The sequence below is a fragment of the Sinocyclocheilus rhinocerous genome, unplaced genomic scaffold, assembly GCF_001515625.1.
Source record: "Sinocyclocheilus rhinocerous isolate Xijiao unplaced genomic scaffold, SAMN03320098_v1.1 scaffold1965, whole genome shotgun sequence".
Classification (NCBI taxonomy): domain Eukaryota; kingdom Metazoa; phylum Chordata; class Actinopteri; order Cypriniformes; family Cyprinidae; genus Sinocyclocheilus; species Sinocyclocheilus rhinocerous.
Window position 1 is genome coordinate 545,542 of NW_015625577.1, and position 27,213 is coordinate 572,754.

The 27,213-nt window shown below is 35.3% G+C and overlaps 1 protein-coding gene across 1 annotated transcript in view; it reads right to left on the reverse strand.

The window, feature by feature from the left end:
• Positions 1–27,213, reverse strand: part of egfem1 (EGF-like and EMI domain containing 1) — a 73,146-nt gene that overhangs the window by 36,053 nt on the left and 9,880 nt on the right. The window contains exons 5-21 of the mRNA XM_016567836.1: positions 21,267–21,389; positions 17,748–17,870; positions 16,583–16,708; positions 16,366–16,488; positions 15,450–15,572; positions 14,840–14,977; positions 12,615–12,731; positions 12,315–12,437; positions 11,797–12,018; positions 11,573–11,704; positions 10,311–10,439; positions 8,936–9,064; positions 8,713–8,847; positions 8,500–8,634; positions 6,371–6,502; positions 4,774–4,902; positions 342–470 (exon numbers count right to left, since the gene is read on the reverse strand). Coding sequence (XP_016423322.1) covers positions 342–470; positions 4,774–4,902; positions 6,371–6,502; positions 8,500–8,634; positions 8,713–8,847; positions 8,936–9,064; positions 10,311–10,439; positions 11,573–11,704; positions 11,797–12,018; positions 12,315–12,437; positions 12,615–12,731; positions 14,840–14,977; positions 15,450–15,572; positions 16,366–16,488; positions 16,583–16,708; positions 17,748–17,870; positions 21,267–21,389 — 2,268 coding nt within the window. The remainder of the gene's footprint in view (positions 1–341; positions 471–4,773; positions 4,903–6,370; positions 6,503–8,499; positions 8,635–8,712; positions 8,848–8,935; positions 9,065–10,310; positions 10,440–11,572; positions 11,705–11,796; positions 12,019–12,314; positions 12,438–12,614; positions 12,732–14,839; positions 14,978–15,449; positions 15,573–16,365; positions 16,489–16,582; positions 16,709–17,747; positions 17,871–21,266; positions 21,390–27,213) is intronic.

Below are 27,213 nucleotides of genomic sequence, written 5' to 3' on the forward strand. Positions count from 1 at the left end.
GGCGTGTTAGAATGAGCCGTTTTAGGGGGGCGTGGCAGAGTCTTAACTTTGATAAAGAATATCTCTTTGGTTTTGAGACTTTAGTCTTTGCAACTTCAGGGATCTTATCTATGCACAATCAGCTTGTAACACTCCAAAGAGAAAGGAAAACTTGAAATCTCATCATATGACCCCTTTAAGAAATGCATCGGCCATGTCTGTGAGGTGATAAACTGTCTAGGAGGCCTGTGTTTGGGTGAGCTGGTTTGAGAAATCGTTGGGTTATTTCTGTGCGAGGATGCGGCATTCAGCCGGAGATGAGCCTCCAATCACACCCCGTTTTAATGATGTGGGTGGCTTACCCAGAATGCATTGCGGCGGTGCCCAGCCGGGGGTGCAGCGGCAGGCGCCTGTGATGTGGTGACACTGGGCCTCGTTCCCGCACTGGCACATCTGCACACAGTCCTGCCCGTAAAACCCAACAGGACATCCTATGGAGGAGAGGAGATTTGAGTCAGCAGCGTCTGCGTGTGCGTTATAATTAGCAGTGCATCACTGGAAAGTCACGCTCACAAGAGCCAACAGGATATCAGCATTCTGATTTGAATATAATTATGTTAGTGTTTAACTAGCATCCATGTGGATGTATCCATCTTTCATCCCTTCATCCTGCTCATCTTTCTTTTTCATGTCTCATTACCTACCGAATGCTCAGTGTGTGAATTGCTCTCATCAGCATTAATTGCGTGATCTCATTCGCCACATGTGCGGCACATCCTCACCACAACAAAGTCAACGTGTGTGTGAGGAAGACAGACAGACAGACATTTCTAGGAAACTAGAACACCTGCTGAGTCCACAGGTTCACTGTCTGGATACAGAAATATGCCTCCTGTGCAAATATTCCCTGAACTCATATTTTTCCACTTAAATCCCTGGGCTTTCAACTCATTTATGTAAAACTCACATAAAAATGTAGTGCACCTGGCCAAAATTGTGTTTTCTTATTGCTTAGAAAAATAAAATAACATAAAATAAAAATTACAAAAAAATTAAAAATATTAAAATAAAATAAAAATGCTCATTTAGATAACATAAAATGTTTGGTTTATGAATATCAGATATTTTTTTCATCTAAAGCCCTGCTTTTCAAATCACACTTCATGCACAAAATCTAGAGGCTAAAATGAATTCTACTTGCTGTAAATGTTTGCTTATTAAAATAAAATAAAATTAAATTAAATTACAAAAAAAATATATATTAAAATAAAATAAAATAAATATGCTCATTTAGCTAACATAAAATGTTTGCTTTATGAATATCAGATATTTTTTTCATCTAAAGCCCTGCTTTTCAAATCACACAAATCACACTGAATTCTACTTGCTTTAAATGTTTTCTTATTAAAATAAAATAAAATAAAATATTAAGGCAACTAGAACACACTGCCCACAGGTTCATTATCTAGGTAGAGAAATATACCTAAAATAAATTTTTTAAACAAAAATAAATTAAATTGACAAAATTGTGAAAAGTGAGCGTTGCACACCATAATAAAGCCAGATGAACAAAGACAAAGCAAGCTATTATACATAACTATTATTTTCTTTGGAAAGCATGCATGATAATCCATGCACAATAGGACCACAAAACATACATTAACATTAATTTCTTATTGATGTTCAGTTTTTCAAAACTTAAAATATAATGTATATATTTTAATATGTAATAGCAATATTTTTAAGAAGATTCATAAGATTTTACGAAAAGTTTGAACACAAGTTTGAACTCAGGTCTTCTAGTCTGGTTGTTTGACAATGATCAGATTATCCAAATCCAAACTTTTGCTTTGTTTGCAAAGTTTGCTTCTTTGAAACACATACGTGATTTTGTTTGCTTTTGTTTAGAAACATTGCCTTTGTTAGCATAGCGTATCCAACATGAAACTACAGTACACTTTGTACAAACTCCACTTACACGGCTACTGCCTTTCATTCACACACACACACACACGCAAATGAAATCGGAGTCTCTCTGTATGAGCTCAAGTGTAGACAGACATCCATACAATCACGCATATGGCACGCAGATGCACGCGATCACAGGAGATCGGTCTTGTATTCCATCAGCCTGATAAGATCTTGTAAAGCACGTGTGCGTGAGCGTGTAACGGCAGCGGATGGTTGTGATTGGCTGCAGCCGGTAAAATGTGTTTCACGGCTGAGGCCTTCAGAGATGGAGACCGATGATAGCACTCAAGAGCTCGCTAAAGACCCGCCACATGTGTGTGTGTGTGTGTGTGTGTGTGTGTGCTGTTATTCAGTCGGTTTGTATGATTAAGAAGCATGGAAGACATCTGAGCCTATGGAACATGAGTGGAACTGCTGGCTTCATCCAGATGAACTACCGAGTTGAAAACGTCCCAAAACGGACAGGGTGGAATTGTGGGCCTGCGGAGACCTGATTTCTGTAGTCACAGACTGATTTATTAAAGATGAAATCTGTGAATGTAAAAGTCCACTATAAACCAAAACAATCTGCTTTTATGCATCTAAATCGATGGCAGTGGAGTTGATACAGATGGAGACGGAACGCTAATGGTCCCCTAAGACCTGATTTTGCCCCGTCCAAATTCTCGTTGTAGGATTTCAGTTGATTTTGGACAGTTCTACTACTCTTTTCCTCTGCTGTGCAGAATCTAGATCCATTCTGTCGGCCCTGGTTATCGTATGAATGATAGTTCACTACTCCCTCAACCACATCACATGGGTACAGGAAGTTATTTTGGCTTACTTCCTTTCTCTGCAGAAAGATACTTTTTCTGCAAGATTTGTCGTGATTGGGACTACACTGGTTATGCTGTATGTTTCTGATTCACTGAAAAGGATCGGCTCAGGAGGGTCATTATGTTTTCATGCTGTATATTTCTGATTTACTAAAAAGAACTCATTTAAAAGGGTCATTTGTTCATGAATTGGACTACACTGATCATGCTGTATGTTTTCGTTTCACTATAAAATAACTGGTTATTAAAAGAATCATTTGTTCATGAATCGGACTACACTGATCACGCTGTATGTTTTTGATTCACTACAAAAGATCTGGTTTAAAAAACATAATCTCATAATTTGTTTGTGAATCAGAACACAGACTCTATGTTTTTCATTCTCTAATTTAGGATCAGTTCAAAAGAGTCACTCATTCATGAAACTACACTGGTTGCGGTATGTTTGGAAAAAAAATATGTTTTTGATTCCTGTTCGCCCATTGAAACACTCACTCATCACGCACAGTTGAGCAACACAAAAACACAAAATGTTTTTTTAATGTGTCGTAATGACATCAATGCAGGAAACTTAAATTATATGTTTAAAAACATCTAGAAATGAGGTCAAATGGTTTAAGGGTCAGTCTGTGAATCAGACTACACTGGTTGTGCTGTATGTTTTTGACTCAGTAAAAAAGGATCAGTTCATAGGAGTCATTTGTTTGTGAATCAAACTACACTGGTTCAGCTGTATATTTCTAAATCACTACAAAAGAATCAGCTCTTAAGAATCACTTGTTTGTGAATTAGACAACACTGCATGTGCAGTATGTTTTTGATTCACTAAAAAGGATTTATTAGTTCATAAGATTTATTTGTTCGTGAATCAAATAACACTGGTTTCACTATATGTTTGTGATTTGCTAAGAGGAATTGGTTTAAAAGATCCATTTGTTTGTAAAATAGTCTACACTGGTTGCACTGTAAGTGTGTTATTTCTTTCAGCCCTTGAGGACAACTCAATAGTTGCTATTATTTTGTGGTCAGCTAATAATCGGTTATCTCATCATATTAGATTCAGACTGCAAACTGGTAAAATGTGGCTGTAGATTGAGTATTAGTGTGTGTGGTGCTAAAAACAGTGCAAAAAACACATGCATGGAATCCGTTAAGGTATGAGCCCGTTTGCCTGTCCTTGCATCTTGTGTGTGTGTGTTTACATGTGGTGTTTTTTTTTCTAGCTAAGATAGGACTCGGCTTCTATGTTTGGCACTGTGTGTATGTCTGTGCATTGTGGTTTTCCAATAAAGTGCAGCAGCTGGATGTGGCTGTCTCATTAAGCAGAGGATGCTGTCATGGATCCAGCAGGGTGTGTCTGTGTGTGTATGTTTGTGAGATGTTTAGTCAGTGGCTCAGATTAACCACTAGAAGGCAGATATGACTCTGTACCTTCAGGTCATTGAGGGCAAAACCTTCATACCTGCTTCTAGTTCTTATTAACTTCATGTTTTTTAAACATATGATCTTAGTTTCCTCCGCTGCTGTCATTATGACACACTAAACAAACATTTTTTGTGTGTTTTCAAGTTGCTTGACTGTGTGTGATGAGTGAGTGTTTCAATGCGCAAACGGGAATCAAAAACATTCCATTTTAAACACAGACACCCACTCAGATTGCATGATGGGTGGGTTGCCCTCTCAGACTGATTGAGACTTCCTGTTTCCCTAGTGAAGAAGAGGCCCCAGTGCATTAGAGGTATGAAAACTACTTATGAGGAAAAAGAGAGATGTTCAGGAAAATATATAATATGCATTTAAATAAATGTTTTTCTTCACAGATATGAATGAATGAATGAATGAATGAATGATGCATTTATATAGCGCTTTATTGTGTATTGTTGTACACCCAAAGCGCTTTACAATCATATGGGGGGTCTCTCCTCAACCACCACCAGTGTGCAGCATCCACTTGGATGATTATATCACTGACCATTTTTGAATTCGGATGTATTTGTTTGTAACTCACTCTTTTCACAGTGTGATCCTACCCAGCCGGCGGTACAGGTACAAGCCCCGCTGACGTGGTCACATTCGGCTCCGTTCTCACACTCACACGCTAGTTTACACTCTGCTCCATAATGGCCCTCAGGACACTCTGACACAAAAGCATCAGATTTAGATATTTAGATTTAGTAAGCATGTACAGAAATGATTGGAAATGAAGTATGCACGATTGCTGTGTTTTCAGAATAAAATATTAGCTCAATACTTCAGTCTTGTTATTGTTAACTAAAACTAAAAACATCAAAACTTGATTTTTTGGCAATTGAAATAAGGTTGAAATAATAATAATATAAAAACCTTAAAAAACTTAAAAACGTAAAAATTTGAAATAAGTTTAAAGTTTAAGTACTAAAATTAAATCTGAAATAAAAATGAATCAAAATTAAATAGAAGTATAAAAAACTAATAAAAATTCACAAAAGCACATATTAACATGACTACAACAAACTGAAACTAAAATGAAAACTGTGAATATAAAAATGAGTGCTGTCAAACGATTAATCGCATCAAAAAAAAAGTTTTCCTTTACATAATATATGAGTGTGTACTGTGTATATTTATTATGTATATTTAATACAAGCACATGCATGTATATATTTAAGAAAAATATGCTATGTTTATATATTAAATATATTTATATATATAATATAAAATATAAATGTTTATACATGTAAATATTTTCAAAATATATACTGTATGTGTGTGTACTTATATATATATATATAATAAATTAACACAGTACACATACATATAATATGTAAACAAAAACTTTTATTTTGGATGCGATTAATCGCGATTAATCATTTGACAGCACTGATAAAAATAAAAGCTAATTAAAATATTAATAAATATTAAAATAGCAATATAAATAATACTTAAATGACACTGAAATACTTAATACTGCACTGCACATGTTTTAGTTTTTTTTTTAAATATACATTTTGATAAAAATTTCAGATAGTACTTTTCTACACTGCAGTCACACGACCTCATTATGTTGAATGTGGGTGGTCCAGTCATCAATTTGGTAATAACAATCAGTTTCAAATATTCAAATTTATATTAAAATATTCAAACTTCAAATATTTTTCTAATTTTGAGTAGAAATCTCAACATCAGATCAAATGAGTAAAAAACAAAACATTGAAAAATCTGTAATTACTTTCACAGTGAAAATGGAAGGTCAAATCAACTGCACTGCATTGTGGGATACAGTATCTAACACATTGCACTCTCTTGTTTACTTTGGTCTAATATTGTAGGTATGTATGTAATATGTATTTTGTCCTAATTTAGCATACCGTGCACATTATGCATACTATATACTTAAGAACTAGTAAGAGTAGTATATTAGCATGGTATTAGTATAATGCTCAGTTACTTCTGCCTGTAGTTGTATTATGTTGACACAAGAGGGCAGCATTTGCATCTTAATTAGCATCAGATTTAACTTTTGAACTTGAACTTTTACATGTTGTACCGATTAAATAGTGCATAACTGAAAAGAATAAAACATTTAAACAAGAAGAATGAATTAGAAAGAAACAGAACAGACTCACTCTTGTCACATTGTTCTCCAGTGTATCCAGCCTCACACACACAGCGCCCACTGCTGGCCTCACAGGTTACTGCATTACTGCCACACCGGCACACACTGGCACAGCCTACGCCCCAAAAACCTGCCTCACACACTACACAGAGGATGTTTATTATTCATTTGAATTCATATAACGAATTAAATCATAGATTTAAGATTTGAGAATGCAAACACACTTGTAGAGACTACTATTTGTATGTTTATTAATGTCCTGCTGGATGTCCATTTTTATTGTATTTGTTTTAATTATTTTTTATGTTATTTTTATGTTACCACATTTTAAAATAATTAGTTTTTGTCATTAAAATCAATATTTCTTACTATTACAGTACGAGCCAGCTTCACATAGAAAGAGACAGAAACCGCAATGCTGTTTGTTCAGTGAAAACGAGGTGGCAGGTAACAGACGAGCTAACAGAAGCAATGTGGTTCTGTCTATCCTGTCTGAATACACTCACTCCTTCTTTTTCTTGAAGAGCTCACTTCAATTACCCAGAATCCCCCCCTGAGGATGGGATAAAAGGGCCTGTTTTAGCAAGACCAAACCACGATCTGTTTAAGCCATTAAGACTAAAAAATGTAAGTGATCAAGAAAGAAATAACTAAAACAGACACTTCAAATATTATTAAAACATGATGCTCTTTTCAAATTCATTCATTTCTGTCTTCAGCGAACAGAAGGAAAACCCATTTATAAACACACTCACACATAGGGTGTGATAATATATCATTTTCATAACATAACAGAGAAGGCCAGCATAAATCTAACTACATAAAACATTTATTCCGTGACTCTCTTTCTCTTTAACACAAAGCTACTGAGCTCAACTGATTGACACTATGAAATGACTGCAACTTCCATCTGTCAGTGAATGTTTAGTGCATCTGCTCCTTTGAATTTTAAAAAGGACATATTGCCTGATGATTGACAGGTCACAGTTGATTTCTGATGCAGATATTATTGTGCTATTAAAATAACTGGGCCATGAAAGCAGTTCTATGTACTGTCATCTGACAGTCACTAGAGGGCGGTGCAAAGTCATTATTGGCCCATATGAAAAGTGAGCAGCCCTTGAAAGCTTTACCAAATACTGCACAGTACATACTGCATATTGCCTACTATTTTCTAAAATATAGTATTTGAAATATAAATCCATTGTAACATAAATGTCTTTACTGTCATTTTTGATCAATTTAACGCATCATTGCTGAATAAAAAAAAATATATATATATTTAAAATCTTACTGACCACCAGTATTGGAGAGTTAACTAGTTACATGTAACAGAATTACATAATTTAATTACAAAATAAATCTAACTGTAATCTGTTACAGTTAGAGAGAGAAAATGTGTAACTAAATTACAGTTACTTATGAAAATGTTAATGATTACAAAGGGAGTTACATCTGAATATTTTCATAAACATACAGATTTGATTGATTTCTTTCCCAAATTGCATTGAGTTCTCTAAAATATGAGACACTAATGTTTCAGGAGTTTTTAGGACATATGCTTATTTAATAATTGTTTTATTTCCTATTTGGTTTTATGTATATGCTTTATCCAAGGCATTGTTAGATGCCAGTGTTTCCTATCATAGCTATGCAAAGATTTAATTTCGAAAACAGTATCATAGCTATTAACCTATGTGTTGTTATGATTTTAAATCTGCATTTAACCTCACAACGATCTCAAATTAAAAAGAGGTGCTAAAGTCTGATTTTGTGGTGGTTGCACTTTAAAATTAAATTATTATCATCTTAATTCAAGTGATGAAGGATTTGGAAAGTCTGACAGTAATCAGTGTTGAGTAACATTGTAAGGTTAACCCAACCTGCTTTAAATGTTTCAAAATAATTAACAGTTGAAAAAAAATCATTAGAAATTTAGAAAAGTAATCAAAAAGTAATAATAAATAAAGTAGCTGAAATAGTTACACTACTTGTTACATTTTAAATAGGGTAAATTGTCATCTGAAACTTACACTTCCAAAGCAACCTTCCCAACACTGCTGACCACAAACTATATACTACAATAAGTAGTAGAGTAGTATTCCCTTCTCAGACTTTGTGTATGATTGTGAGTCTTACCCAGCTGGCATTTCTCTCCATGGTATCCGGCTGGGCACGTCTTCTGGCACTCTCCAGTTTTAGGGTCGCATGGCTCACCATGAGAGCAGTTACATCGCTCGTGGCAGCCAAGGCCGTAGTATCCGTCATCACATTCTACACAGGAACACAACATATATCTCCATGTACCTGTCAGAAACGACAGTTTCAAATGGCTGTAGAAACATCACCTACCTTCCTGACAGCGGTCACCATTGTAACCAGGTTTACAAATGCAGGTGCCTTTTTGTGGATCACAAGAAAGTGAGTTTTCCTGCACACACTGGCATTCCTCCGAGCAACCCGCACCGTGGCTCCATTTGGGACATGCTGATGTGGAGAAACACTATTTTACTATACCTCAAATTAATTAAAGTAACCATTTTGACTCTAACGTGTCAAATCTTAGCGTACTTACGCAGGTGGCAGAATTTGCCGTAGAGGCCAGGTGTGCATAGACACCCTCCATACAGACGATGGCAGCGTCCATTATTGGGGCAGTTACACCTCCTCCGACAGAACCTCCCATAGAAACCCTGCGGACAACCTGATGACATCACAGGGAACATCAGTGAAATTCCACAATGTTCATCTGGAATTCCATAAGGTACATTACATCACATGCTCTTGTCAAGACAGAATTATCAGGTCTAATCTGAGAGGAATTTCAGAGACGGGGCAACGAATGACAGCTGGGAGAGATGAGGTTGATGGATGATGTGATGAATACAAGGAAAAGCCAAGGGCAGACAGAGAGGAAGTGGACAGGAAGGAGAAACTTTAACCCAAGAGCTCAAGTTAGTCTACTGATGGATGCTTTGCATCTATTTTTACGTTGAATCATTTAGCAGACTCTTTTGTGAGTTTTTTTGACCATACACATCAAACATTTTAAAGTACATACAAATTCTAAAGTTTGGGGTTTTTAAATGTTTAAAAAAACCTACAGAATAAAAATCAGAAAAAACACCAATATCGCAAAATATTATTACAATATATATAAAATGACATTTTAAAATAATATATTTTAGGTAATTTAATGTAATTTATTCCTCTGGTGTCAAAGCTGAATTTTGAGCAGCCATTACTCCAGTCTTCAGTGTCACATGATCCTTCAGAAATCATTCTAATATGATGATTCGGTGCTCAAAAAACATCACTTATTATTATAAATGTTGACAACAGTTGTGCTGCTTAATATTTTTGTGGAAACTGATTCTTTGTTGAATAGAAGGTTCAAAAGAACAGCATTTATTGGAATGCCTTTACTGGCACGTTTGATCAATTTAATGTATCCTTGCTGAATAAAAGTATTAGCCTATTTTCTTTCTTAAAATAAAAACGTACTGGCCCCACACTTTTGGCCCCACACTTTTGAACGGTATTGGATTTTTATTCACACCACAGGAAACAGTCCTCAATGAACTGGAATCAAAGTAAAATTATAGAAATGATCAACAGTTACAGACCTAAAAATACACAAAGTTTCTTTACTTCTAAAACTGAAATATATTGTGCTGTAATGGGAATGATACACTTGTAGAGTAGCAAACAAGCATAGAAATACTAGAAGTGGGGAAAGAAAAAGAAATACTTCTCATATTCCTCTCTTATTTCCTCATGAGACAACATGAAAAGACAGAAAGGTGGAACATTACAAAAGTAAAAAAAAGAAGGTTATGAATATTGAAATATGACATACAGTAAGTAGAGAGGAAAGAGGAAATGTCACAAGCCATGAAAAATGGAAGAAGTTAAAAGAGAAGAGGATACATAAAGCATGTGTGCTGTACCGTTTTCACAGTGCAGACCGTGGACCCCTGGAGGACACAAGCACTTCCCCGCCACTGGGTCACAGCGGCCCCCGTTCTTACAAACACACAGACTGTTACACTGAACGCCATATGTGCCCTCAGCACAAGCTAAAGGAGAGATAGAATGCAAAAGTAAATACATGTTTAGGGTTCTCTGAGGAACAAGGGAGAAAGAGAAATATAGCAGCCACTGTACTTTCTGTTGATTTTAGGGTGCATTAAAAATGAGACGGTATGGAAAACTCAAACTGCGCTCATGTGAATTCACAATGATGGGTGTGGAGGTGCTCTTAGGGCTGCAGCTCTCCAATATGCTGTCGATTTATGTTATAAACTACCCAAGTTAGTGCCTCTACAGGAAGTTCTTTGCTTAGAGTCATGGAACTGCTCCACTTAAGGGCTTGAAGGGATTTCTGTATAAGTAAAGGTTATTAGAGGAGGACTACAGCTAGGGCTAGATGAGGAGAAAAAGAAAAACAGGAAAAATGGAACACGCATTTCATGATATCCTGAATTTAGGTTTTATATTGACTCCAATATTCAGTCATCAAAATGTGCTTTTTCTGGAAACTAAATGAACTTTTTCTTTTTATTCAGTGTATGTATATATGTATAAATGTGTTTTCTTGATGCTGATTTTTCTCTGAAGCAGTGTTATTTAAGTATCCTTGAGATAGCTTTTATTCATATTTTTGATTAGTTTTTACATTTATTTTTTCACGTTTAATTTTAATTTCATTTAAAGTTTTCGTATTTTTGTTTTCATTTTTAGTAGATTTTTTTTCAAACATGTCTATATGATTTTTATTCATTTCTGTTTTAGTTTTAGTTATTTTAGTCCATCAAGTTAAACTAAATTAAAATGACAAAAGTTGCCTTGGCAACTACCTGAAATAAGTTTTTATTTTATATATTGAATGTTTATTTTAAGTAATGAAAATATTTTTATGGTTTTAGTTTTAGTTAACTATAATAAACCTGCTCTGAATAATTTTGTTGTTTGTCATCTAAAAAATATAATAAGAAATAAGTTAACTTAACCTCTAATAAATAATCTTTTGCATTATGATATCGCAGAGTCTGTGGGAGTTCAAAAGAAGCAACAATTTAAATTCGTACTTGGCATGTTTTGTGTAAAAATGTCTCGCTTTGTGTAAATAAACCTTAACAATGTAGCTGTGTTTCCTCAAGGCTTCTGTTCAGGTCAGAGGTCAGTGATAGTAGAGAATAAAGACACTCACTGTCATTACAGGTGACCCCTGTCCAGCCAGGTCCACATACACAGCGATCCCTCTCTGACGCACACACTCCTCCATTAGCACAGTCCTCACAGCTCACACCGCAGTCGTCACCGAATGAACCCTCCTCACACACTGATACAGAGAGATTAACATATTCATATGTCCTTATCTCTGTATGTTTTTGTCACAGACAGTTTACTTTTAACATTCTGGGTTTCTCTTACTAATCTTGCTGATGATGGTCAGCTCCTCTCTCTGTTCAAGGTTTTGTGGGTGTTCTGGGTCGTAGGTGTATGTGTCGTCATCATACGGTCTACTTAAAGCAGAGGTGTAATGCAGCAGTTGAGGGGGGCGACGGAACAGCAAGTCCGGCAAACGTAGAACCTCCGCCTCATCTTCACTGTCGACAACCTCTTCCTCCTCCTCTAATTCCCTCTCATAGAGAGCTAAACACACAAAATGGGAAAGAACAAAAGAGACAGACAAATAGAGACATACAGAGACAAACCATTGAAATCAAATAAAAATTTAATTTTATAATGAAAACAGGAAATATGAAATATATAACATTTTACATATAACAAAACAAACTAATATATATATAACAATAACATTTTGCCAACTTAAAGCATGTCTCCTGGGTGTTAATAATACTCTGGTTTATAACTTCATTATGAAGTCTGTGCATCACTTCCTGACTATGAAGTCAACGCTACATAAAGTCAATTAAACTTGTACTCACGTAAGCATGATTTCTGGTCGTGGTCCAGTCTGAAGCCCACCTGACAGAAACACTCATAGGAGCCCAGCGTGTTCACACAGTACTGAGAACATCCTGACGTCTCGGATACACACTCGTCAATGTCTGAAGAGAGAGAGTCATATTAAAACAGCTTTCGTGATACACTAAATGTGCTTAAGTAAACTTTAAACAGTCAATTTATAAGGAAAGCTAGGAAAAATATCTTAATTTGCAAGTATGTTAAAAAAGGATTTGGTTAAGAGAGGATCAAACAAGGAAGACATGAAACTAAACACACACCATCACATGTGCAGCCGTTGGGTGTGTATCCAGGTCTACAGCCGCACTCATAGCCTCCTGGGTAATTCTTACAGTAGTGACTACAGCACGCCTCCCTGTTTTCACACTCATCAGTGTCTGTGGACGACACACACAAATACAGAAGCATTTTCTCATAAGAAAACAATACTATGTAACATTAACACTAAAAAGCAGGTAAATATTTACAGTGTTTAGACAACACAAACCAATAAGTATGGTTAATCTTTTTTTTTTATCCCATCTGAATCATTTTGAAGTTAAATTATTTAATTTTTGTTGTTGAATAATAGCAATAGTGGATATTTTGTTGTTATGAGTATGTCTAATGGTTAATTAGGGATTTGTGGACATTTAAAATTCTGTCATTCTACCATTATTCAATTGAATTGTCAAAATCCATACATTTAAACTGAATTATTTAAATTAATATTTTACCATTAATTTCTGAATTCCATTAATTGTACCTTATACTATAGTAGATGAAGCACCATCATCCTGTACATAATAATAAAGTTAATTTAGCAAAGAGGCATTCATAAATGCTGTTCTTGACATCACAGGAATAAATTACGCTACTGTGCAAAAGTCTTAGGTCACTTGTATTTTCACCAACAAAAATGGTTTAAAGTCAGTTATTTATATCTTTTTCTGTAATGTGTCAATAGGAAATATCTGTTTATTTTTCCAAACATTCATTTTGCCATTAATTGTAATAATCCAGCGAGATTTTTTTTACTGTAGCAAAGCTACAGTACTGTAAAAGTTTTTAGCACTTGTATAAAAATGCTGTAAAAGAAAAGATGCTTTCAAAAATAATGTCATAAATACATTTTATTTATCTATTTTTTTATTAACTAAATCATATAAATTTGTGACCACCCTCTGCCTTTAAAAGCCTTTAAAACAGCTTTTGTCCTAGGTACACTCGCGCATAGTTTTTCAGGTAGCTTTGTAAAAAGGTTTCTTCAAGTTCATACACCTTGTAGGAAGGTGCATACAAAAATCTCATTGGATTATTAAAATTAATGGCAAAATTAATGTTTGGAAATGTAAACTGACACACTACAGCAAAAGATAGAAATAACTGACTTGAAACCATTTTTTGTTGGTGAAATTACTAGTGGCCCAAGACTTTTGCACAGATGTACATTTTTAAAAAATATTAAAATAGAAAACAGTTATTATATACTGTAATAATATTACACATTATTATTATTTTTACTGTATTTTTTATTAAATAAATGCAGCCTTAGTGAGTATAAGTGACTTCCTTCAAAAGCATTAAAGGGTTAGTTCACCCAAAAATTAAAATTAGCCCATGATTTACTCACCCTCAAAGCATCCTAGGTGTATACAGGTGCATCTCAATAAATTAGAATGTCGTGGAAAAGTTCATTTATTTCAGTAATTCAACTAAAATTGTGAAACTCGTGTATTAAATAAATTCAGTGCACATTCTTTCAGACGAATCCAATCGGAGTTATATTAAAATTATCCTTGCTCTTCCAAGCTTTAGAATGGGAGTAGGCAGGTGTTTTGTTCAACAATCCAAAAGACGTCAAATAAAGCGCATGCATCCATAATAAAACGTGCCTCAAACAGTTCGATATAAGCCAAGAGGGGACTGGTTTTCCTTTGCTAAATTAAGGAAACTTTGCTTCCTATGCTCCTGTAAACAAACTCGCGAGAGTAGCATATCTCACCGGCGCGTGCGCGATGCATACGACCTACGTCATCCGCCGGAACGGCTTGCACGTATGACAGTCAGCAGAAGTGAGAAAAAAGTATTTATAACATTTTAAATATGGATATTTTTCTTATAAAATTGCATTGATTCGCTACAGGAGGCCTTTATTCACCCCCACCCCCGGAGCCGTTTGAGGCACGTTTTATTATGGATGCACACGCTTTATTTGACGTCTATTGGACTGTTGAAAAAAACCCGCCTACTCCCATTCTAAAGCTTGGAAGAGCAAGGATAATTTTTAATATAACTAAAAAGAAGAAAGTCATATACACCTAGGATGCCTTGAGGGTGAGTAAAACATGGGCTAATTTTCATTTTTGATTGAACTAACCCTTTAAACTCTCACCAATCCCAAACTTTATAATTGTAGCAAATATACATATAATTCATAATCTAAAAATGACTACATTTTACATAGTGAAGAATTTCTTAGACAACCATCAAGTGGGGCCCATACCTATACACGTCTTGAGGTCATCAGCGAGATGGTAACCTTGGTTACAGGAGCACAGGGGCCCACTGGTGGTGTGCTCACAGTGATGGGAGCAGCCCCCATTGTTTTTCTCACAGCCATTCACGATCTCCATCTCTATACCTGAAGGATACATCACTCCACATTATTAACATTTACATTTATTCATTTAGCAGACGCTTTTATCCAAAGTGACTTACAATTGGGGTATACATCAAATGATTCATCTTAAAGAGGCAAAGAGACACAGAAAGTTTTCATAATACCAAGTTTCAAGCATTGTTCAAATAAGTACAAGCTAGACAGGGAAAGATTAAAGAAAAGAGAAAACTACGTTTTTTTTTTAGGTTGAAGTCAAATAGTGACAAAAGAGATGAGTTTTCAGCTGTCGCTTGAAGGATTAAGACTTCACTGATCGGTGCATGTCAAAAACACTGACCAATCACAGACTGTTTGGCTCCAGTAAACCAAATCCACATGTCAGTGAACTACTGAGATAATCTAATAACTGTTTTCTAAAGTGTTTTAAGTTTTCCACCTCATATTACACTAAAAGAATCACAGAGCACATGTTAGTGTGTGTATTTGTACTCACGGTAGCACTGTTTCCCATCAGCACCCAGCTCGAATCCTGGGTTACACACACAACGGAATGATCCTGGCACGTTAACACAGCCGTGAGCACATTTAGTCTGACCAGACACACATTCATCTATGTCTGGGAGAGGAAATGTTTGGATAGTTAGAAGATATGTCAGTGTAAAACTCACTACTAGTTTGTATTTTACAATTAATAAATAAACACAATGTATTCAGTTAGGATACCAGCAATATGAGTGTGTGTATGTGTGTGTCTGTGCGTAAGCGTGGCAATGCATGTGTGTGCACAGCAGGGGTCAGAGTCTCTTCATGGGGCCAGCTAAGGTTGTCTCATAAAGTCTGGACATAAATGAGGTCCACACAAACATGTTTACCCATGACTCAGATCAATGGCTTTACACTGGCCTGCACACATAGTAACTAACAGCAGATCGTTATACCAGTAATCTGCTCTGTGTGTGTGTGTGTGTGTGTGTTTGAGCAGGACATAGACGGGTAGTGGAGGTCGGTTTTATGGCACAGCTGAAGAGAGTTTTTCTGTGGCCAATGGAATTCAACTAAGAGGTAAAAATAAAATAAAATAATAAATCTGTCTGTCTGTAAGGCCTAAAAAACTTTTAAACTTCAAGACTTTGTAAACTCTTTTTAAAGATTTGCTGTGACCAATCGAATTGCACTGACAGGTAAAATAAAATAAAATAAAATTTAGTAACAGAAAATGTGACATACATTTCTGGGGACGAAAACTACACAATATTATTGGCTATTGACTATTCTATTGGTAATTTTTGAAACTGACATAAAACAGATAACAGTTGTTAATGTCTAAGCTGGCGAAAGATAAAAAGTAAAATAAATATTTATCTGTAAAGAAATCTACATATACATGGGTACATGTCATGCACTCGAACCTTCACATCTCTTGAAGTCAGCTCCCATTTTGAATCCTGATCTGCAGCTGCACTGCGCCTGTCCATTCACATTACTGCAGATATGAGCACATCCACCGTTATGTTCCTTACAGGGGTCCTTCACTGAGAGAATAACACAGCACACACACACAATAATCATCACAATATTACTACAGTAAAACAGTAAGTCAAAGACAACGTATGTATGTGAACTCACATTCACAGTGTTTGCCGTCTCTTTTGAGCTGGTAGTTGCTGCGACATTCACACTTGTACTGCTCGTTCCCCAAATCCACACACCTGTGCTCACAGCCGCCATTCTTCACAGAGCAAGAGTTCACCGCTGGAAAAATGTCACGTACACACACACACACACACACACACACAATGCATGTAATGATCAAAAATAAGTATCTACACACATATACTACAAGGACAATCCCTCTGTAATAACCTTAGCTTTGCTAATGCTCCAACAACCAGCCAGTGCTGTTTTAGTATCATTGATATTCTATTATAGTTTTGGTTAATATTTTGAATTTGACTTTATATTTATGTTTTCTATTTTCACTTTACTTTTAGTATTTTAGTTGTGTTTTTGTCATTTGTATTAGTTTTTTAATATGTCTATATAGTATTTATTAATTTTATTAATTATTTTTAATTTATGTTAGTACTGCAACTTCAATTTTAGTACTGCAACTTATATATATAAATATTGCCTTGGCAACAAGCTGAAATAAAATAAAGTTTTTATATTTTAAAGTTTGGTATTTTATTTTATTATTTTATTTTATTACAGTTAATATTGATTTTATTTGAAGTAACATGCAAGTTTTTAATGCTTTTATTTTTAGCTAACCATAATAATCCCAGTTAGAGCACATACAGAAATCTTGTAATGACAAACTCAGATTTTCTGTTTGGACAGGAAGTGAGGAAAACTTTTATTATAAAGGGAAAACATCTCTGAATCAAATCCAGTATGGAGTTTGTAAATATATTGAGAGTTTTGGAAGGTTCTCATTCCTTCTCTCCGGCTCTCTGACTGATGATGTTTCCATGTCGTGTCTGAGTTGGCAGATTTACGGAGTCTTAGGGGACAGGTCAGAGCTGTTGTCTCACTGTGTTGACATCGCCAGGCCTGTCACAGAGTGATGACACATCCAGACTCCAGTAAAACAGGATAAAGGCTGTTTTAGGGTGATGAGATCGGCAGAACCAGAGCTCTCTTGCTGTGTTAACACTGTTTGTTGAGTTTTAGGCAGCCTGCTGTTGAATGCATCACTACAGGTGATAAACAGATGCCACTCAAGACTGAGAGAGATTCTCCATCATGTATGTGTGTTTGTGAGCATGCATGCATGTTATAGAGATCTTACCTATGCATGTGTGAGCATCAGCATGTATGCGGAAACCCTCGCTGCACTCACAGTGGTACGAACCGAGTGTGTTCACACATGTCTGCTGGCAACCACCATTCAGCTCTTCACACTCATCTTTATCTGTTGGGATAGCATGCAACAAATGAGACATGGTCTGCCTTCATCTAAAAAATTGACTAAATTAGGCTGACACATTTGGTCCACATTTAAAAATCTTTATTTATCTTTGTCTTATTTATTAGTTTGCTTGCCTTTAAATGTGTTTATGTATTTAAAGTGATTTAATTACTTATGTCCTTAATTTTATTCATTTATTTATTTATTCATTCATGTATTTAAATGTAAAAATCACAATGATAAAATAAAAAAATAATAAAAAAAATAATAATTTTAAAAGCAATACAAATGCAAAATGTAGTTCTGAATATTTTACTTACTGTTTTTCTGCTAGTAAGTGAATTCCTTTATCTTTTGTCAACACCCTTCCAAAAAGTACCATAGTACAGTGATGGTCTCAGAGGACTTTGATATATACCATGGTACTAAATGACTACCATATTTATACACCATGGTATTTACATGGTACTCCTAGGTACTTATGACAGTACCAAAGTACTTTTTGGTCATTTTGCAAAAAGTATGGTTTGAAACATTGTGTTCAATACATATGAGTTGCCATAAATAGTAAATGTCAAGCTGTCACTGTGAGGAATGTGCTTAAATACAGGAGATTAATGGTGACCAACCATGTTTCACTCCATCCAGTTCTTGACTGTTTTAACAGATGGTTGCTTTTAAAAGCTTATTTATGCACACAAAATAAGCCTCAGTTAATGTTTAAGGGGGAAAAAATTAAGGATTATGTGGACATTTGAGTTAAAGATGAGTCTGTAGTGGATAAATCCTACACATAGGCCTGGGCGATAAAACGGTATCGATATTTATCGACCGTATGCCTTCTTCGATAACGATATAAAAAATGTTCGATATAGTGCACGATATAGGCACGTGCTATGAGTGATGCAGACAGCACACACAAACATGAACACATGCTGAATTGAGTCATGTGCCTGCCTGTGATGAGGAGATTGTGAATAAAAAAATTAATATTAGTCGAATTTAAAATAAACATTTGCATTTGAATGTTAGGAGTGCGTCAGGGAGCGTCATCAGTGGCGCACGAGATGCAGTGATAATGATGTAAGTGACGTTGCATTTTCATGTTTTGTTAGTCTAGCCCACAAGATGCGCCGCTGCTGTGTTATGCTTTCAAAATATTAGAGAAATATAGAAGCTCAATGCGGAGAATCTTGATTAGGTGAAAACCAAAACCAAGCCATTCACACAGATGCATATTCAGCACATTTTTTAGACGGACAAATATGACTGCTGCACTCGCGTCTCACACAAGAGATGTAGCCATGCAAAGTTAAAACAGTTTAAACTTTTAGAAAACACGTCGCGAATTTGTGGAGGTTTATTCCTTTTCACTGCGTCTCTTATGTTTTTAAATGCAATCTGCGTGATGGGCGATTCGGCTCTTTGTATTAAGCAATGCATAAATACATGATGCTGTTTTGTTCTTAATTGTTTATGCAATTTACGAAATTATATTTGATTTATATGAGTTAATTTAGACGTAATGCACGTTTTTTATAGACAGTTCTTTCCTTGCGTTGACAATTTATATACGCTGCATTATTTTGCTCATTGCGCCCTCCTGTGGCCTCGGGAGACAAGACAAAAGGTTCCTTAAGACCTATTTAATCTGCATATAAAACATTACACATTAGATATTTGTTTAATTTTTATTGTGTTTGACTGTTAAAACAAAAAATATTTGTTGTTTGTCTCAATAAATTGGGTTAATTTAAAAGTACAGTGGTTAAATTTAAACATTTTTTTTGTATTGCTCTTTTTTTAAAAAGGTTATAAAAAAATGTCAATAATTATCGATACCGAACGATATGAAACATTATATCGTTGATAAATTTTTTAGCTATATCGCCCAGCCCTACCTACACATGTGCTTATGACATCACAAGAAACTTTATCTGTTAAAACACAGACATGATGTCATTGTAGATTTCGTATCATTAATTCTGGTGTCAGAATAGAACTGACCTGTCAGATGTCAGTTTGGTTTTTAAGAAAAATATAACGAAAAATCGGAAATGTTGTAGAACCAAAGAGCTGATAAATGATGTCTGATCCATCATTCATAATTAGATATATTACATCTGCTGAACATATTCACATGTGTGAATGTGCAAATAATGTCCATATTCATTCTGCTTTGTCAAAGAACTCTGTCCAAAATCAACACAGCACAATATTGTTGGGATCTATTGCAAATGTTTAAAAATACACAATACTGTTGCTATTAAGATCATTTACAATTTCCTCTGTGTTCATTTGTTTTTTGTCAGGATGAATTCCTACAGATTCCTACATGAATGCAGTCATCTATGTGGGTCAAGTGCTTTAACATACAGCCTGCCCCATGACTGGATTATTGAATGTAGTTCATTAGCACTAATTAACCCTTTTGACCCAAAAGAAATCAATTACAGCCGTCTGACAATTTCCCACAAATCTAGAGCAGCCCCATCAGAGAGAGATTTACTCTAACTTCATTACCCAGTACAATGTCATTGTGAATTTATAATAACTTACTGGATACTGGTGGAAATCATGCAAAAAACGAATTTTAATTATAATTATTCACACTTTCACACAAGTACCATTTTTGCCAATGCAAATTATTCAAGTGCAAAATTATTTACAGTAATTTAACCTAACCCGTACTGATTTTAGCATTCTTTAGTATTACTGTTAAATCTATTATACAGGATCCTCTCTTTAATTTCTCTTCATTTCTCTCATTAAATTCAGTTATTATTTTTTTAACAACAATAAGTTGATCTACATAATAACAAAACATCTGCATTTCTGTGTTCAATCCCCCAACCGCCACGTCCCTCTCATACACCTGTTTCCTCACCTGTAGCCTTTCAGTCCAGCAGGACCTGAGACAGAAGGCCAGATCATCATTCCCACACCTACACACTAACAGCTGAGATGGACACAGATGTAAAACCGTCTCTCTCAGCGCATTCAGGAACTACAGCCCACACAAAGCCCATCATCCATCCTTCTTCATCTCATGATGAAACCTGGCCAAACGAATGGCCTTAAACAAGCTCCCGATTCAATAACATTCACAGGATGAAAAAGTGAATCCTGGATATCATTAACAGAGAGCTTTAAAAACTACTCTCACTTATGATCATGACAGTTTAATGCATTAATGATCTGGTCATAAATGTGTCTGAATGTTTTATGGTGAATACACAATATTATACAGCTTATGATTTGTTTTACTGCTGCTTATGGATATTAATATTTAGAGCTCTTTTCTCAGATGGTGGTTTTAAATGGAACACTCTGATTATACATAGGTTAAATGACTTTAGAAAGATGAAATAAACTCAATGGATGTGAGTGTTCACTCACCTTGGCAAGATTTCCCATCAGCTCCGAGTTTCATTCCATCAGGACACCTGCAGTAAAAACTGCCAATAGTGTTACAGCACGTGCCTTCACATCCTCCGTTACTGTCCGCACACTCGTTTATATCTGAAAAGACAAGAAAGAAAAAAGAAAATGCTGAGCATGTTGTTAGAAACATGCAAAAAAAAAAACAACAAACTCATTAAATTGAGTTGTGGTCATTTTTTTCCACTGAAAAAATGTAGATGCTTCAAATGTACCCAAGCTTTTAGATCATTTTGATTTAAAATTCACCCATTTTTTTAAATAATCAAGTATATGTTGTTATTTGATACACAGTTAGTTATAACATTTTACTTCACCATCCACCTGGAAAATCTTTCTTTATTTTGAATAAATTTTTCTTTCCAGCATGATGTTTAGATCGGTGAAAAGCTTTTTGTAATAATGTTTCCAGTCTGATGTCTTCAAATAGAACATTTTGCGGTCATTTTAACATGCTTGCGAAAAAATGTCATCACACAGACATAAACAAATGAACCACACAAACAAACACACACCAGCACTCAGACTCAGGTAATAAGTCCAAGCTGCTCCAAACAACTGCCTTCTGCACAATTACCGTTTCTCATCAAGGAGACACAAGATGGGTTTTGAAACAGTCAAAGCAAAAATTCCTAAAAATAATTCAAAAGAAAATGATCTTTTTAAAAATAAATAAAATGTGTTTTTCTGTAAAGTCTCAGAAACCAAGGATGGGTCGCCATAACAAAGATCCAGGCCACACCCACACTTGGTTTCTAAGGCAACACAGCATCACCAGATGAACCCCACATCTCAACTCTTTAATATTATAAACATTATATATATACTATTTATGATTCATTTTTCCACATGAGGACATTCTCAGATTCCCAGATTTAGGACACATTTGACACAGAGCTTTTCTATCTTTCTGATCTTGTGGAGTCATGTCTCCCTAACAACCTTTGACTCTATGGCACAGCACTGACCTTCAGCAAACATCCAATAATAATACAGAGTGCTGACAACATCTTTCCTGTGGAAAGACAAGAACAGATTTACAGATGTACTGAGAAGTTACGCGCTCTATCTGTGGTTATTCCATTAGAGAGCTCAAACAGGAAGTCAAAGCAAGATAATTTATTATTATTCATTTTTTAACAGACATTTTTCCTGGGTTACTCTGAACAGCACATGTTTCTTTTAATCTGACTTAAAGGGGTCATAGGATGCTACATGCACTTTTACAAGTTCTTTGAACTGAAATGTGTGTTGGCAGTGTGTGTACACAACCACCCTATAATGATAAAAATCCACCCAGTGTTTTTTTTTTTATCTCGTTAAATGTTTTCCCCTTTCTCAAATCAAGCCGATCTCAGATGCCTGTCTGTGTGACGTCACACAGACAGGCCCCTCCCACGATAGTTTGATTGACAGTAGCGTTTCAGCACAGACTGGACTGGTGTCTTACCTTAGACCCGCCCTGAGTGAGCTGTCATCAGTCTGCCATTGTTTCACTGCCGGAGCAGATCTAGACAAGAATGACTCCTAAGCGACTGAGGTGTTATGTTGTTGGATGTAATAATGAACATAGCAGTCGTCATTTACGACCCCTTTAAGAGACAGAGGAAATACTTTAAATGTCTTTTAGTATCTAAGTGTGTCTAAGTGTCTAAAACAGACAGAAGAGTGAGAAATAGACAAAAACATTTACAACCGCAAAAACAGATCAAGGTGTCTAATGTCTTTGAGTTTGACATCTGTGCTGGAGTAAACAGATGCTCTACAAATAGGGTTTGCAGCATCATGAGGGTAAGTAAAGGATGACAGAATTTTCTTTTTTTGGTGAACTTTCTCTTTAAGTGATTTCACAAAACTAGAATGTGCCTGCAGTGGCTGAAATGCATCTTGATAAGGACTGACTCTGAAATACAGGCACAAATACATCTGAGAATAAACATCCACGCCGCCATCTGTTTAGCTTGTTTAGGTCCCTGTTCTCTGTTTCACACCTGGTGATCATTCTCTGTCATTTTAAATCTTTGTAGATCTAGACTTGCTCTGTGTCCAGACCTCTGTCATTAATCTTGCTCTGGCAACAAGGAACAGGAACAGGATAGAACGATGAAAAACATCTAGAAAAACATCAATAACAAACAACAGGAAATGAACAGTAAATGGAAAAACTATTTTAAAATGTTATTGAACTAATTGAGTTTGTGTTGTGCAATATTTAAACATTCAGCCATTATTTGTCATTTGAAGAGCTTTCTGAACTTCTGTATACTGAATGCCATAAAGAATGTTGTTCAATTGGAATGTGTTTTAGCATTCCACAGCACTGCTTTTCCATTGTTTTTCTATGTAAACATGCACTAAATGGACGTATTTTACTGGTGGGCTTGCATCTCGAGTCTTTTGCAGCATCTCGTGTATAAACTGTGTTCTAAAAATGCTAAATTTAAGTTTAAAACAAGTTACATTTAAAAAAAAAAAACATATCTTAAGACTATGGCAAAAAACCCATCTCTAGACTATGGTATTCCAGTGTCCCAGTGTCTCATATTTTTAAGCATAAAAGTGCGTTCTGAATGAATGACCCCTGTAAGTTTGTTAAAAATTTATATATACCATTGTAATTGAAATAAAAAATATAGGATATTACATAACAATTTTAAAAATGTAAAATAAAAAAAAATAAAAAATGTAAATATATTTAAAAATGTACATAAAATAATTTTTTTTGAAAATATAAAATATAAAAATAAATATTAAAAAATATATTTGCACAATAGTTTATGTACTTTAAAGGATTAGTTCACTTCCAGAATAAAAATTTCCTGATAATTTACTCACCCCCATGTCATCCAAGATATTCATGTCTTTCTTTCTTCAGTCGAAAATAAATTTTTGCTTTGGTTTTTGATGAGGTTTTTGAGGAAAACATTCCAGGATTTTTCTCCATACAGTGGACTTAAATGGCGATCAACGGGTTTAAGGTCCAAATTGTAGTTTCAATGCAGCTTCAAAGGACTCTACACGATCCCAGCCGAGGAATAAGGGTCTTACCTAGTGAAACAATTTTTCTTAAAAAAAAAACAAAAACATTTGTATACTTTGTAACCACAAATGCTCTTCTTGCACTAGCTCGACTTCACACATTATGAAGTCACACTGGAAAGGTCACGCATGGCGTAGGCAGAAATACCGACCCAGTGTTTAAAAAGCAAACGTGAAAGGCTAAATCAAAACACCCTTTACAGAAAAAGGTAAAACGGTGATGTCGAACGATTTTGAACTTGGAGGAGAAAATGAGATGGAGTTTTTCACCCTACTGTACCTTTTTGAACCGGAGTACACAGACGAAAAACTAACCACGCGTGACCTTTCCAACATGATTACGTAATGTGTGAAGTCGCTCATGCGCATCGCAGAGCCAGATTTTTGAAGGGAATGCACCCCCAATCTACCTAAATGCGTCTATGTTCGCGCGAATCATTCGTGATCCAGCTTCACCTTCAGAAGAAGTGAGTATAAGGTTTTTCTATGAATCTTTGCAAATCGCCTTTCCTAATAATGTGCTAGTTAGCAAGTTCCACGGCTAAATGCGGCTAAAGTTTACAGTCTCGTGAGAACTGCGTCACCCCACAGAAGAGAGGGATGGGGTGAGCAGAGCTCATTAGCATTTAAAGGGACATGCTTGCTGTTTTTGACAAGGTAAAAAGAGTGTTGTTTTACACTACCATTGAGAAATTTCACCAAAGTATGTTATAGACTTTTCATTAAGACTCTAAAGAATCATATCAACTTGTGGAAAATGGGCATCCGATGACCCCTTTAATTTCTTTTCGACTGAAGAAAGACATGAACATTTTAGATGACATGGGGGTGAGTAAATGATCAGGAAATTTTTATTCTGAGAAGTGAACTAATCCTTTAAAAAAATAGACATATAAAATAGAAAATGTGACTGGAGAGTCACATTTTCAGTCACAAAACTCACCAGCATGTTTCTAGGTAGTTAGTATTACCTCAAGTCAAAATGGCCCACCATCCAAGACTCTTCCCATGAGTCCCTCAATGTATTGGATTTTTTGACCATCCATTCATTCATTCATTCAGTTATATAAAACACATCTTTCACGTATTTCCATTTAAATATTAAGAAGTGTTACATATTAACTGATGGCCATAAATTCTAAGCCAGAGTGAAGCGGAAATCTAATGACCATAGCTATCTTTCCTGGGATCTCAGTTTGGCCGCAGTACAGCACATCTAATGCGTTCTACAGACTACAGCTGACAAGACCTCACAAGGTCCCTACATAGTGTCTTTTTCTCTTCAAAATTGGAAAAGAGGATTATTGTCTCAATTCGACCTTTTAATTTAAGGCATAAACTCTTACTGCTTACTGTAGGTCCTAGATTTTAAATACACTAATAAGTCTCAAAGGAAACATAATGAGGAAAAACTGGGCATTTTCATTCTCTTGCATTCCTTTCCTCTACTTTTTCTCAATGTATGGTTAAGTCGTTTGGTTATCTCTCAGGGTTATAAATGCTTCGAGGAAAAGCAGCAGTATCTCAGGAATATCCCCTGTCCTTTCATTGGGAGATCCTCTTTAATGGTTTAGACAGAGGAGTTACAAAACATTAGAAACTTTAAGCTGTGTGCTCTATCAGAGAAGATAATTTTGTGTATCCAGCCGCTTTGTCTCAGCATGTAGTGGCATGTGTCTTCTGTTGTATAGAGATCGCACAGATCACTGCACTTGGCCCTGTATTATCCTACATAAACACACACATTCAATCCAGGCCTCACATTCAAGCATGACTTCTTTTCAACCAGCAAGGGACAGCAAAACATCTGGCAAGCATTTGCACATTAATTACATGTTTCCGCAATTAACGGATGATCATTATACAGCTACCAACGGGATGTTTCCATATTCCATCAAATATTAAATTACAGGTGTCTGCTTTACAGACTCCATGAAAGAAACTGACTATGAAAAGAAAACAGACAAATTAGACAGCATTTCTGGGAATTATTATATTTATTTCAAATACCATTCAAAACTTGGGTCAGTAAGTCTCTTATGCTCACCAAGCCTGCATTTATCTGATCAAAATACAGTAAAAACAGTAATATTGTGAAATATTATTATAATTTTAAATAACTGCAGCCAATAGGCTTCAGTGTAATCCTTCAGAAATCATTTTAATATGCTGATTTGCTGCTCAAGAAACATATCTCATTATTATCAATGTTGAAATCAGTTGTGCTGCTTTATATTTTTGGTGGAAACTGTGATACATTTTATTTCAGGATTCTCTGATGATAAAAAGTTCAAAAGAACAGAATTGATTTGAAATATCTGAAATATTATAAATGCTTTTACTGTCACTTTTGATTCATTTAATGTGTTCTGGTCAAATGAAAGTATTCATTTATTTAAAAAAAAAAAACTTGAATGGTAGAATATAATATACATAAATAAATATACAGTAGACCTCCTCTAGATTTTCAAAAGAAATTTCAATAATGTCTCAAAACTGTGCTGTGCTCACATTAGACAAGCGTCTGCAATCAACAGTCAATTCCAATGTAAACAAACATTTCTCAACATATTCTGTACTATGCTATCAAGACTCATTTTATAGCTCTCTACTCTTTTTTTATGTCAACAGTTTGTCTCATTTTTGTCTATATTGATGTGTCCTCTAAGGAAACATCTAAGACAATGTTGATATTGAAAGCCCTATTTACACTCAAAATGCTGGGTTAAATACAACCCAGTGCTGGGTAAAATAGGGACAAACCCAGCAATTGGGTTGTTTTGACCCAGCGGTTGGGTTACTACCCAGAAGGTTGGGTTAACCATTTAACCCAACCGCTGGGTTAATTAAGCCCAATTGCTGGGTT